Source organism: Penicillium antarcticum (assembly GCF_028974205.1).
Source record: "Penicillium antarcticum strain IBT 31339 chromosome Unknown utg000002l_segment0_segment0, whole genome shotgun sequence".
NCBI classification, from domain to species: Eukaryota; Fungi; Ascomycota; class Eurotiomycetes; order Eurotiales; family Aspergillaceae; genus Penicillium; species Penicillium antarcticum.
The window spans coordinates 714,461-728,288 of record NW_026695300.1 but is presented as its reverse complement, the minus strand read 5'-3'; the positions used below and the strand labels follow the sequence as shown (position 1 = coordinate 728,288).

The 13,828-nt window shown below is 50.8% G+C and overlaps 5 protein-coding genes across 5 annotated transcripts; 3 read left to right on the top strand and 2 right to left on the bottom strand.

Annotated features, from left to right (window-relative positions):
• Nucleotides 1-1,151: 1,151 nt before the first annotated feature.
• Nucleotides 1,152-3,380, bottom strand: N7508_001260 (WD repeat NOL10/ENP2 family protein; the record flags this gene model as incomplete). The annotated part of the gene is made up of 2 exons (XM_058459326.1): nt 1,152-3,103; nt 3,164-3,380. The coding sequence occupies 2 exons, from the start codon at nt 3,378-3,380 to the stop codon at nt 1,152-1,154; spliced, it is 2,169 nt and encodes a 722-aa protein (XP_058322858.1).
• A 409-nt stretch (nt 3,381-3,789) lies between these two features.
• Nucleotides 3,790-8,358, top strand: N7508_001259 (uncharacterized protein; the record flags this gene model as incomplete). The annotated part of the gene is made up of 4 exons (XM_058459325.1): nt 3,790-3,831; nt 3,887-4,166; nt 4,223-7,672; nt 7,724-8,358. The coding sequence occupies 4 exons, from the start codon at nt 3,790-3,792 to the stop codon at nt 8,356-8,358; spliced, it is 4,407 nt and encodes a 1,468-aa protein (XP_058322857.1).
• A 701-nt stretch (nt 8,359-9,059) lies between these two features.
• Nucleotides 9,060-9,400, top strand: N7508_001258 (uncharacterized protein; the record flags this gene model as incomplete). The annotated part of the gene is made up of 2 exons (XM_058459324.1): nt 9,060-9,220; nt 9,373-9,400. 2 exons carry the CDS (start codon nt 9,060-9,062, stop codon nt 9,398-9,400), a joined length of 189 nt encoding a protein of 62 aa, XP_058322856.1.
• A 268-nt stretch (nt 9,401-9,668) lies between these two features.
• N7508_001257 (RNP domain protein) lies at nt 9,669-10,694 on the bottom strand (the record flags this gene model as incomplete). The annotated part of the gene is made up of 1 exon (XM_058459323.1): nt 9,669-10,694. The coding sequence occupies one exon, from the start codon at nt 10,692-10,694 to the stop codon at nt 9,669-9,671; it is 1,026 nt and encodes a 341-aa protein (XP_058322855.1).
• A 979-nt stretch (nt 10,695-11,673) lies between these two features.
• Nucleotides 11,674-13,703, top strand: N7508_001256 (NADP(+)-dependent, decarboxylating phosphogluconate dehydrogenase; the record flags this gene model as incomplete). Its single annotated transcript, XM_058459322.1, has 5 exons — nt 11,674-11,681; nt 11,988-12,199; nt 12,260-12,729; nt 12,779-13,207; nt 13,263-13,703. The coding sequence occupies 5 exons, from the start codon at nt 11,674-11,676 to the stop codon at nt 13,701-13,703; spliced, it is 1,560 nt and encodes a 519-aa protein (XP_058322854.1).
• Nucleotides 13,704-13,828: the final 125 nt, after the last annotated feature.

Here is a 13,828-nt window from a genome sequence, read left to right as displayed (position 1 = left end):
ACGTCCACGACAGGCTCAAATAACTCTCCGATTACAGGAGAGTTCTGATTATTCAATAAGACACGGGGGTCAAGTCCTAGATGACGGGATCAGGACATCGGAAACAGAGGAGCTCGGAGTGGTATCGGACCTGGAATATCCCCGGATTGCGGTAAAGGTGGCCCGTGGGGTTCCTGGGCGTAACGAGCGTGACTCGAGCTGGGAAATGCAACCCCAAAAGAGATCAAGAAATAAACACCCCCAGGGATTTATGAGAGATGGACTCGACTTCGAGATGGCAGGGTCGACGTTGCACGGGTGCCATTTTGGGACTAGCGTGGCCGATTACTTCATCGGTGCCTGAGGCTGCGATCTATATAAAATGCTATCAAACGCAGTTTTTTTGTTTTGTTCCACCTTCAATGGGATCCTGAGGCAGAACGAGACTATGTTAAAGCTCATGGCCGAAATGCCCTCCAAGCCCCAGCAGAACAAGGTCATCTTGATATGGTTCAGCTGCTTTTTTCTTACGGTGCAAAAATCGATGCCTCGCCTGGTCCAATGTATGGTCGGACAGCCATCCAAGCGGCAGCGGAGCAAAATCATTTTGAAATGGGGAAGCTATTCGTTTCAAATGGCGCAGAAACCAATGCCTCACCTGGAAAGCAGCAATGAGGGTCTGTTGAAAGGTACACGTATATCTATCTGCCCACGGAGGAAGACTAGAAGGGTAGATTTGCTGAATGAATCAAGCCTGTTGGCATCGCTTTTGAATAATTATGATACATGGTGGTCATTCAAAAAAACAAGGGTGCACCAGGGCTTTGAACGATGCTGGTGCTATCTCAAAGCTGTCTATGATCGTAAAATGGTATCCAATGAGGGAATTGAAAAGGCTGCTGTAGACTGTGAGGTCTGATGATGCAAGGGAATCAAGCATCAAAGCCGTAAACCTGACATAGTAGCTATGCAGATTACTTTTGATATTCGGCTGCGATTGAGCTGAGGATGGCTAGACTTATCGATTGATAGCTATGCCAGATGGACGGAGGCTGAAAAGACCCAGATTTCCTCCATGGAAAGTGGGCGGGGAGCTTCTTGAGTGGACAGAATAGGGTATCAAGAGCATGACCTTTTTGAGGCCAAGTAAAAGGTTAGGTGAAAAGCACGCATTACATTTTGCGAAAAGTGTTTCCAGAGGCACTGCGACGTTCCTTTGCCTTAAATGGGTTGTCGGGCTTGTCGTAACGGACCTCGGGGGCAGCACGCTTCGGCTTTCCAGCAGGATTGAAGCTGATTTCCTGCTCGCCGACGACACCACCACGGCGGGTAGGCTTCTGTCTCGACTTCATGTTCTGGGCACGCGAGCCGAAAGAGCGGTCCCGAGTAGAGGTGTGATTCGAGGAAGAAACCTGCATGCGAGGAGGAGGCCGCTTGGTTCTCTTGTAGTCTGCAGAAGAGATCTTTTTAGAAGAAACTGGTTTCGCGGGTCGCTCGAATTCGCTATCGGAGCCTGAATCGTCCGAGCTTGAGCCAGGTACATCGTCAACGGCCTCTTGCTCGACTGCCGTCAAGCCACGCTCCTTTCTCTGGGACTTTGAAGTAGCAGCCTCGGGAACTGTGCTGGGGTTTAACAACTGGAATTCACGTGATGTTTCGTCGACCGCAAAGTCGCGGTCCTCGAACAGTTGAGCGAAACGGCTGTCCTTAAGGACACCAGTCTCCTTGTCATCGGAAGGTGCAGGCGCATCGACCATCTCCTTGTCTTCTGCGCCTTCCAGCAAACGTTTAGCGTGCTTGCGTTCCTTCTTCTCCTCCTCCTTCATCATTCTCTCTGCCAGTCTCCTGTTAATCTTAACAGCGACCTTCTTCTTGCCTCGGATGCGACTCTCACGCTCCTGGTCAATCTTCTGTTGCACGGTCTTGTGGCGCAGGCCCTCAGGGTTGTCGCCTGGGGTCTCGAACCTTCTCATGGCCTCCTCATGCAGCATCTTCGGCATCAGGAATCCGTGCGTGAACGGAATCAAGCCACCCTGTCCGATCTGCTTCTCAATGCCCCACTTGGCGACCTGCTCAGCAGTAACAAGCTCGTAGCCATCGAACAGAGTGCCATCCTCAGAAGTCTTGAACGCGTTGGGATCATTGGGATCCTCAGCCATCTCTTCAACCATGTTGTCCAAGAATGAGCACCATTTGGGCGCAGGTCCAAGTTGCGGTACGAAGAAAACGTGTTGCTGTTGGCCCTCGTTTGCGGTGAGAAGCATTCCACTGTCCTTACACCAGGCCACCGAGTTGAGATCCACGGCTGGTTCAACCGATGTCCAAGGCTTTTGGTCTTCGATATCCCAAAGCTTGATGATACGCTTATCAGCGGAGAGCAGCTTGGGTTCAATAGTTGCGGCGCGTGTTGCGGTGGAAGGCTCAAGGAACTGAAGGGTATGGACAGGGAAACCGTAACCTTGATCCTTCTTCTGAAGGGGAACGGGCGAACGAAGATCGTAGAGGTGGATAAGTCCATTGGAGGAACCAGTTCCAAGGTTCAGACCGGATCGACTGAAGTCGAGGGCGGTAATCTCGGAACGGCTCTCGTCAAATCCAACTTGTGTAGGTGGAAGAAGAACGCCTGCGCGTCCCTTTGCTCTGGGATCCCAAAGCTCAACTGTTCCTACCGATGTTCCGAAAGCCAACAGGTTGTGACTCTCTTCAGCAATGGCACCTGTGTTGACCGATCCTGGGTTGATTCCACCTTGACGAGTTCCAGCACCTGCAGAGGTGAGATCGTCACCGCCAACATCGACCTCAAAGCTGCGCATGTACCGGCCTTGCTCCAAGTTCAACCGGAATACTTCTCCCATTCCGTCGCCATTGACGCCGACTGCAGGAACCAGCGCCTCGGTCGACTGGCGGTCGTAGACAATATCCCGTCCATATCGGGGAAGTCTGGTGGTGTGGTGTAGTCCCGATGGGGTATGGAATTCGAGAGATCGATCAGATTGGAGGTGGAGAGACTTGGAGTAATCGGAAGACAGTAGAATGAATGTGGTGTTAAGCGCAATGGTGTGACGAGAGTAGGAAAGTGATAGTTGTGGAAGGTAATGGGTGTGCATTTGGGGCTTGTAGGTTCCTGCAAAAAATCAATATTAAGACTTGCGCCTCAAAAGAAAATCCTAGAAATAGTACAAACCTGTACTCATCACCCATTCACCATCTTCACTGGCTCGTACACAAGTACTAGCTTCATCAAACCCAAAGTCCTGCAGTAACTCGACCCGGTTGGAATACTCTGCATCTTTCTTCAAGCTGCGCTTTCGCTGTCTCGCAAGCCAGTCTGGAAGCGGGCGAGCAGAATCTGAGCCCGCGATGGTATACACCGGGACTTCAGACGGATTAGACAGCTTCATGGCGTCGAATATCGATTTTTGCTGAAATTCGAGTTGAGGAACAAAAAAAAAAAAAAAGATAGGCTGATAGGAAACACGTGACCCTATCCGGCCGGATGTCGGTGATTGGCCCGAGTTGTCCCTGGCGAACGTCCCCCGGAATTCCAACTTCAACATTCGAAGAGCTGAGATTGTTCCATGCTTCATTTACAGAGTTGCATCTCTCAAACTCTAGTACATCTTAAGATATCTGTCTTTGCTTCCCATTATGGCCTCGGCGGCTGACATATTCGCGTGTTGATCTCTCGGCTATGCGCTTCTGCTCTTCGCCACGGACTATGCGACCAACTGGCAATGAATTCCAGAGTCAGTTGCGAGCTTTCTTCTTCTATCTTTGAAAGTCTTCAGGGCTGTCCGCGTCTGTTGAATTATGGACTTCCCTGGGGGCGCAAACACTAACATACATCTCATTGTGAGCGTCGCATCAGCTGATACATGTTTGAATGTATACTGACGCGTCAAATTAGGATGGCTTTTCCAATATCTATTGGAGGATATACACAGAAGAATCTCGTGGCCCAAATCAACCACAAGAAGGCCCTACCAATGGCTACACCATCTTGAAGCATCTGAGTCGCCTCAAGGATTTAGAGGCTCGACTAAGAAGCCTGAATTGCCTGGCGTCCTCCCCAAGGCGCTTAGGTCTTTGGGTTTTCTCCTCTACTCCTGAATTTGAAAGCCTGAAACCCCTCTATCTGAGTGGCGAAGATAACAATAAAATTGTTGTTGGCACCACAACTTTGAAAGGTATGTATCTAAGCCGTCCTGATATCTGTTTTGTGCTTCTTCTAATCCCCGCGTAGTTGGTGCTTTGGGGAGTGTCACCGCGCTGGACTTAGTAAAAGGACTCACCGACAATCAGGCTCAGGTAGCCCAACCTGGGCAGCCACGACCAACTCAAGGGCAAGCACCACCTCGACGCCAAGATGGCCTCATCAACTCAGCGGGTATTTATGCTGCTTTCATTTCTGCAGTCACAGGTTCAATCAGCCTTCAGCTAATTCGATGTCATGGCGCTTTACCGCTCGGGTCGCGCACTCTCTACACCGCGGTGGAGAAACTAGGCTATGAAAGTTCCCATATTGATAACGACAGCATCTTTTCTAATTCATGCTTAACGACGCTGAATGTTCAGCTCACTTTGGGTGGAACCATAACCGTTTCCGCCCAGACTGTACCGCAAACTGGTATTAGGCGACTGGCGCCCCGAGATAATGTCGCCGATCTTCTTAGCATGCAGCCTGGAATCGATCTTTGGTTATGTCCCAATGGAACTATCGCTCGACTTGTCACAGCAAATATCGATGCGCCTACCGCTTCTTCTCCAGGACATCCCACATCGGGCGATGTGTCAGCACAGCGATTGCAGTGGAAGCTGGATGTTATACAGTGGTTGCAGAATTTTGGCTTGCAGATTGGCTCGGCCGACGAAGAGTCCTGGGTTGAAATAGAGGTCTGGGAGGCATTCTATGCTAGGCTTGCTGGAGAAGCATGGCGACAGAGTGATGATGGTCAATCTGCGCTGCCGCTGAAACGCATGCTTTGGCCTGCTAGATTTTGTTTCAGAAGGGCTAGCTCATCGAATACCACCTTCGAAACCCAGATGCCCCTTTTCGATGATCCTCTAGATTTCGCAGACCGTTGGACTTCACAAGCGAGCTCTCTCAAGCTAGATCACTCAGCCCAAAATATTCATTTCCCACAGGAGCGTCAAATAAAAGAACAGGAAATATCGCCATCGCCCAAAGCCGACCATCTGGAAAGTACAGAGAGTCTATCTCGAATTGCGCAATATCCTGATCTGCAAAACACAAATTTGGTCTATCCAACTCCTCCAGATGGAGCTGCGGCAACCGACATGAACAATCCAAATCCGTCCGAGGCTTTTGCGGAAGATTCTGACTTCGGGCTACCTAACGCACCCCCACGAGATCCTCAAAGGGATGCTTCGGGGTCAGAGCCATCACCCGGGAATGAAATTGGGGTTGGCACTGGCCGATATGATGCAAGTGACGAGGAAGATCTCTTCGGGGATATGAATGACAGGGACTTTGGGTCGAAGGGTATCACTGATGCTGACTTTAGCTTCTTTGATGACCCCGACTTTGAAGGCATGGGCGATGAGCATGTGGAACAACCACAAGGAACCATCCAAGCATCCCAGGATTTATCCCGTCTAGAGGACGAACCTATGATTGATGAAAATTCATCTCCTAATTTGCCACTGGAAATACCAAATGATGCGGAAACGGAGGCATATGTCTCTCCAATGCAGAAAGAAGCCCCACAACCCAATGAGCCTATCTCTCCTCAAGGGGTCGCTCATTCGCCTACAGATCGGACAGGCCAAACAATCAGCCCACCTTTAAGTCCAATCGAAATCAAAAAGATCCTATTCCCCGAACACGAGACCAATGACGACAGGATCTCTACTGATATCCATGGCCAAGGACATTACCATCCCGTGGCCTTTGAGAAGAAACTTTGCGACTGGGACCAAAAGTATGGAACAGCTGGAAAGTTTTGGTTTTCAGGGGGCGGCCCTTCAGATATATATGAGCAAACATCCGCGATACCTACCATTGGCCTCCCACACCGCAACAGAACCAGTATCAATACAAGTGCTGCTGCAAAAGAGCGCAGCAGAGCCATTTTGTCTCTGGTTCAAACAAAGAAAGGTCTGCCATCGTCCTCGGTTTCAAGCAGTGATAGCGACGAAAGCAGCGACGATATGGCAGAAGTCATGCCAGAGCACCCTCCAACTCCTTCCGTCCCGTCGTTAATACCTTCTTTGAAGCGAAAGCGTGCTCCCTCAGACACCGAACCCATGTCTGTCGCATCCCCAGAGAAGCAATTGACTACCACAGAAGCAAGCCCTGCACTCAAAGTCGAAAATTTTACGTTCTTGGGCAACTTCCTAGCCAACTTTTCGGATTGGACCCTGACTGGCTACTTTTCTGCGTTGCAGTCCCAACAAACCCCGGTTCTGCTTCTCCGCGAAGATCAGCTTCAGATTGCCCAACTTTTGGTTGAGCAAATTACACAATCATCCCTCAAGCACCCACTGGATGAGCAGAACGGCCCCGTCAACCTCGAAAGTCAGTCTCTTTTGCAATCTTTGGACGATGCAGAATTTCCAGGTGAAGTCTCGAAGCTTGACTTCAAGAGATACACCTCACTGCAAGACGAATTTACTGCCAACCATCCACAGCAGCAACCGCCCCAATATCCAATGCCACCTAAGGATGTCCTCAGGGGCTTCATTGCAAGGCTACCTGCACCCCACATACGTGTTCGTCGGGGTAAGGAGTACCTAGAAGCTCTCCCTTTCGCTGTCAACTTTTGGGAGACATTCGGCCTTCAGCCAGCTCATGGGCCAAAGAATATCTCCGCTTATTGTATCTACCCACATACTGCCTCAAATGCGGCAGATTTGTTTCTGGGACGGCTTGGCCTTCTATACGAAGAAGGCTGCAGCCTTGGAACCCATACTCGCGGAGACGACTCTGCGGGGTTTGAAAAGGGTTTGAAGTCATGGCAGTCTGGTTCATCCAGTTACGAATCCATGATGCTGGTTCTGAAGAAAATGTGTGAGGAGCTTGGAACGGAGCTCTCTCAATCTCCACCCACGGCTGATAACTGTGTCGTCTACATCATCAATCCCTTCACTCATACTGCGGCACTGGCCGATATTTGTTCCGCCTTCTGGCATCTCTTCCAGCAATTGGTAGCCGATTCCGAACGTCGACAAGTCCGGCCCGTCAATGAGCTTGTACTGCAGATCATTCCGATGGAATTTGTCATGTCGAGTGAGGCATTGGTCATGCCTTCCCAAGAAGACTATTTGAATCTGGCTCTGGAGGTATATGGTCGATGTCGCCCTAAAGGGAACGATACAAGTCCTCTGCTCTGCACACCACCAATATTTCTAGCCGATCCTCTCCCAAGAGCCATCAGCTTTCGACTTGCACCTGAAAGGACGTCACCACTCCAGGATGGACGAAGCCTTCATATTGCTTGTTCTAGGAGTCTAGATCAACGCTGGATATCCGTGGCTTGGTCTGATGTTGCTGGATCTATCCAAAGAACTGTGTCTTATTGCCTCAAGTATCGTCAGTCGAGTGGCATCCGACCAATAGCCGATGTGAGGAATGAAATCTGGGCTACGACAAAACACATCATGGAAAAGATCCAAGCACGGTGGAAAGTTCAGCTTGTGACCACGGAGCCCATGGAATCTGATGAAGTCGAAGGTATGCATCCACTGATGAGATCACAAGACTAAGTTACTGACAATCCCGAAGCATGGACCAGCTTCGCAGATCAATACAACAAATCGCGACCCACCTCACTGGAACTGACCATCCTCTCCGTTAACGCCATTCCCGATTTAATTCTCGAACCCCCAATTTCCCCAATATCGATGGCCGTCTTCAACCCGCTTTCCACAACCCCCGTCTCCACCCCCAACCCCAACAACAGCATTGCATCCCCTGAACAATCTGGCAACGCAGCAACACCAAGCAGCGGCGGCCCGGCAGCGTACAATGCCCCAACCCCAACAGACATGTCCCTTGAACCAGACCCAGATCTCGCCCTGACAGACATATGCGATGAATCCTGGCTAGCAGTCCTATCTCACCGCCTCAACAGCTCCGCCCACCTCACCGATTTCCGTCCCGCCCTGTCAAGCGGCTATCTCCTCCGCCGAAAAGGCCCCACCGACAGCGACGGTGTCTTTGCCTTGACGGCTAATTTAATCTACTCCGCCCGTCCTCCTCCTGCCCATGATAATGTCTTGAAGGATACGCTCAGCATGTATCGGGATATGGCGACTCTTGCTCGTGTCAAGGGTATCCGCTGTGTGCAGGGTAACACCCTACCCTGGCATATTGCCACAGCTCTTCGTGCTCAAGAGCTATTAAGTTATACATTTTGAGCGTGGTTATATCATGGCGTTCTGGCTATGGTCATTTTCTTGTTATATCATTCCTTTTCTCCTTTTGTATGTTCAATTATAAAGTTTGGGTGGGTAGATATATACCCCGGAGGGAATGCATTTGATTTTTCCATCACTAAATACATATGGAATTTGGAGTCGTAAAATCCATCAATTGAACGTGGATATTCATCATCACCGTTATTTTCATACTATCAACAGATTTACCCATCATGTTCATAACGTCAAAACAGAAATGTGCATCAGATCAAGTCATCGTCAAAGTACATTTGAGGAAAGAAAAGAAAAAAGAAAAAGAAGAAGAAAATAAAAAAAGAACTTTCAACTCCAAGACCTCAAGATACAACAGTAATTTATGTACCAAATCCAGATCCAAACCCAAACCCCGACCAAAAAAAAAAAAAAAAAAGAAATTGTACAAGATCAACATAACATATTTCATAAGAAGCAAAGCTCAAAGTCGTCATTGCGGCAGGTAGAGGAGTGCCAGCAGAGAAAAAGGGTATCGGGTAATAGATCGTAGTCGCAGATGTAGACGTAGACGTAGACGTAGACGTGCATGTTTGTGTTTGTAGTTGTGTTTGTGGAGGTGGTTGGGAGCGGCCCGCTACCCAGCCTTATCACCCACCACCTTCCTCAACACTCTCCTCATCACCCTTCTTCTTGGAGAAAAAGGAGACATGGTTGTTCACGGCATAGATGGCGAAGCCAGCAATGGCGAGGATGAGGAAGAGGACGATGATGATGATTGCGATGGTGATGTTGCGCTTGACCATTTTGGGTGGATACGATCTGGGATCGTGGATGTGGAGGCGGTGGTGGTGGTTGTTAGGTTAATAGTGTATGTGAGGATTATGTAGAAGTAATGTCGTTGCTCATCAGGTGAAAAAGACAAAAGCAAATCAGAGCAAAGTAAGACAGCTTGTGGTGTCTTAGTGTTGTGTTGTGTAAGGCGCCGATGCGTGAGTATACTTGCAGTATACCAGCTTCTAGGGCCGACTCTCCTTCGAGAAAAGTCTAGGAGAGGAATGTGGAATCAGGGGATAAAGGGAGAGTAGAATTGGGAAATTCTCGGCGTTATAAACTATCGTTCTTTTCCCAGCCATGTGTTTTTCATCGGGGGCTGGGGGAAGTGGGTACCTGATACTCTATACTGTAGACGCTTCCCTGAAACGTTGCACTTTACACCGCGAGATCAATCATTTGGAACATTTGATTTTAGAACATGGTATGGATGTTGTTCAAGTTTGCAGTATCACAATTCTACTTAACAGTTGGTTTGCATGGGTTTATCCCAGAATCTTCAAGCCTCCCTTGGTCTTCCCGGACTTCTTGACGCCATCATGCTTGACCTTGCCACCAGGCTGGCCTCCCTTTTTACCTCCACCATTCTTCTTTCCATCTTTGCCACCTGCAGCTGGGCGGACCTCTGTAGTAGCTCGGCGCAACAAAACTGGGTGCGATCCGATGTATTTGCCTTGCATCTCACGCCCGGCCTTGAAATAGTCATCGCCGTCGCTAAAGCTGATGAATCCGAATCCCTTGCTTTTCTGTGTTCGCTTCTCCCGAATCACACGAGCTTTTTGGACCGATGGGTAGCGAGCAAAGGCTTTGAGCAGAGACTCATCCGTGACCTCACCTGCCAGGTTACCGACAAAGAGACGGAAATGGGCTGGATCCCATTCTAGAAGTGTAGTATCAGTCCATGTTTCTCCGCCACCCGATCGAACAACGGTTTTCTGTGATTCGGTTTGCGGGACAGGAGTGCTGGTGCCAACGGTAGGAGTGCCAGCCCCTGTATTCACGCCTGATCCAGGATGGGTACCTTGGCGTTTACCAGTGTCGTCGGTGGGGTTGGAATAGGCACTCTGCCATTGCGCGATTTGAGCCTCGGTTTCGGGGTCGAAGCCAGCGTCGCGACCGTTGCGTTGGTATCCCGAGGTCGGGGTTGGTGTGGACCCGAAGGGGTTGGGGATGTGTGGGACGGCTGGGCCGTAAGTGGGCTCGGTGTATTGGGGCTGTCCGTAGTATGAAGGACCGCTCTGATATGTCTGAGGTGGTTGTTGATAGTTGGCACTGTAACTGGCAGGGGCGGCATACGCAGCGGGTGCAGCTGGGGTCGAGACTGCCGGGCTGTTCGTGCGATACGGCTGGCTGGCGGCTACAGTGCGCGGCTGGAATGCAGTGAACGCATTGTAGCCAGGGCGAGGTTTGCCGACATTGCTTGGTGGCTGCGCGGCGTTGGAAGATGGAGGTGGCCGAGGCGGAAGTGACGAGGGAGTCTGTTTGAGACCTGGAGGAGGCGGGAAGGACATGATGAACGGGGTGTCGCAAGAGGGAGAGAGGCGAGTGAGCGATGTGCAAGTAGCAAGCGCAACGTACCTTCAGGGCCTGACTGACGCCGCAGTCATTCGCCAGAAGTCACTTGAGACAGGACCCGAGCCTTGAGGTGCAGAAAAGAGACACCTGAGGAAGAAGACTTGGAGTGAGTGCGGTAATATGAGTCAAGTCGGGTGTAAGCGCTTTCAATGCTGGTGTTGAACAAATGCAGACCGCAAAAGATCTTCGATGCGATTAACCGCGGACGACGGTTCTGGGCTCTTCCGGCCCCTGTAGTATCACATGACTTAGAGGATCATGTCACATGATGTCAAGCTTCCTGACACATCAATGACATAACCAGTCTCGACACCCTGCTTAGTCAAGCATACAACCCCCACCCTAGACCGAAAGCAGCCTAGTCTTACTGAAGCCGGTTATGGCAGAGTATCGGCAAGTGAAGAGTTTCTCCGTCGACCTTCACCTGAACTGTTCACCGATATGTGGAAAGCGTGGGAGATTCGGATACAGTCCCAATATTCGCGCACTTTATAAGCAACTTCCCTACCATTCCTCCCACTATTCCTCCCACTCATTACACTGCAATTGAAGTTCCTACCCCTCCATGCCCCGCTCCCGTAGAGAAGTATAAGCTGCATGCAGGAATAATTGCATATAATCCAACGTTGAGTGCGTATTGTATTACATATCGTATAGAGTGTAATCAAGCGGAAATGCCCAACCCCGATCAGAACCCGAGTGGACTGAGACTCGGACGACTCTGCTCCTGTACCGGATACTTGGCGCTACACCGGAGACAGTTAGGATGTTGAGGTACCGCGTTACCCCCCCAAAGTCCCACCAGATGACGGAAGAGTTGCTCCGTCAGCCGGTCATTGAAATCCCCCTCTTTAACTTCTTCTTCCCTCTACCACTTCATCTTTCTCTCCATCATTTCCATCAGATCTAATAATCATGGCTGCGTGAGTACTCTCTGCTGTCCTCCCCATTACCTTCTGCCCTTGCCCTTCTACCTACCCACTACCCCTCCACCCCTCCATCCCGACATCCCCGTGGTTACACATCCTGCGGATTGCAGAACAGAGTGCAGAGTGCATTGCCAATGTTGCTCAATGTTGCTCAATCAGCCTGCGGAGCTCTACACTTGATCTGTATAGCTTCCCCGCAAGATGAAAACCATGGAGATTTCGAAGTGTGGTCATCCTCGGAACCTCACGGATTGAGCTCCTTCTTCTATCCTTTTGTGATTTTACCCAGCTATTGACAAGAGACATTCTCGCTGACTATAGCGCCCGTCTCGCCGGCATTAATGTCGGCGCCCCGGCGCCTATCCCTAGTGCTGATTGCGATTTCGGCCTCATCGGTCTGGCCGTCATGGGCCAGAACCTCATCATGAATGTTGCCGACCACGGCTTCAAGGTCTGCGCGTTCAACCGCACAACTGCTAAGGTTGACCGTTTCTTGGCCAACGAGGCTAAGGGTAAGCTTCAGTGAGGATTGGAGATCAACAATGGCAAATGCTCATTTCCTTTTCAATTAGGTAACGACAACATTGTCGGTGCTCACTCTATCCAGGAGTTCTGCTCCAAGCTCAAGCGTCCCCGTCGTATCATGCTCCTCGTCATGGCCGGCAAGCCCGTCGATGACTTCATCGAGTCCCTCCTTCCCTTCCTCGAGGAGGGTGACATCGTCATTGACGGTGGAAACTCCCACTTCCCCGACAGCAACCGCCGCACCCAATACCTCCAGGGTAAGGGCATCCGCTTCGTCGGCAGCGGTGTCTCCGGTGGTGAGGAGGGTGCCCGTTACGGTCCTTCCATCATGCCCGGTGGTAACGAAGAGGCCTGGCCTTATATTAAGGACATCTTCCAGAGCATCTCCGCCAAGTCTGAGGACAGCGACGGCAAGTCGCAACCCTGCTGCGATTGGGTCGGTGATGAGGGTGCTGGTCACTTCGTCAAGATGGTTCACAACGGTATTGAGTACGGTGACATGCAGCTGATTTGCGAGGTAAGAACGCCCAAGTCCCAAGAAATAAAGCCCTACTGACAGTATGCAGGCCTACGACATTATGAAGCGCGGTCTCGGTCTCTCCAACAAGGAGATCGGTGATGTTTTCGCCAAGTGGAACACTGGTGTTCTTGACTCGTTCCTTATCGAGATCACCCGTGATATCCTCTACTACAATGACAACGATGGCACTCCTCTCGTCGAGAAGATCCTTGACAAGGCTGGCCAGAAGGGTACCGGCAAGTGGACTGCTATCAACGCCCTTGACCTTGGTATGCCCGTCACCCTGATCGGTGAGGCTGTCTTCTCTCGCTGTCTCTCTGCCCTCAAGGATGAGCGTACCAAGGCCAGCTCCATCCTCCCCGGTCCTACTCCCAAGTTCGAGGGTGACAAGGCCACCTTTGTCAACGACCTCGAGCAGGCCCTCTACGCCTCCAAGATCATCTCCTACGCTCAGGGCTTCATGCTCATGCAGGAGGTAAGATTCCCGCTCCAATTAACCGTTAAACATGATCTAACCTCTTTCGGTATAGGCCGCCAAGGAGTACAAGTGGAAGCTCAACAAGCCTTCCATTGCCCTCATGTGGCGCGGTGGTTGCATTATCCGCTCCGTCTTCCTCAAGGACATCACCAACGCCTACACCAAGAACCCCGACCTCGAGAACCTGCTCTTCGATGACTTCTTCCTCAAGGCCATCACCACTGCCCAGGATGGCTGGCGTAACGTGATCAGCAAGACTGCTCTCTGGGGTATTCCCTCCCCCGCCTTCACCACCGCCCTCAGCTTCTACGACGGCTACCGCACCAAGGACCTCCCCGCCAACCTGCTCCAGGCTCAGCGTGACTACTTCGGTGCCCACACTTTCCGCATCAAGCCCGAGTTCGCCAGCGAGACCTTCCCCGAGGGCAAGGACATCCACGTCAACTGGACCGGCCGTGGTGGTGACGTGTCTGCCTCTACCTACATCGCATAAGCGTGAGGAGAGGGTTGTTAGAAGGGTAAAAAAATCGGATGTTCAATGTATTTAGATGCCTCCATGGAAGCCCATGATCCGTAACGAAGTCAATTGTTTCAAGTTCACCCATTCCAAATGAGTCA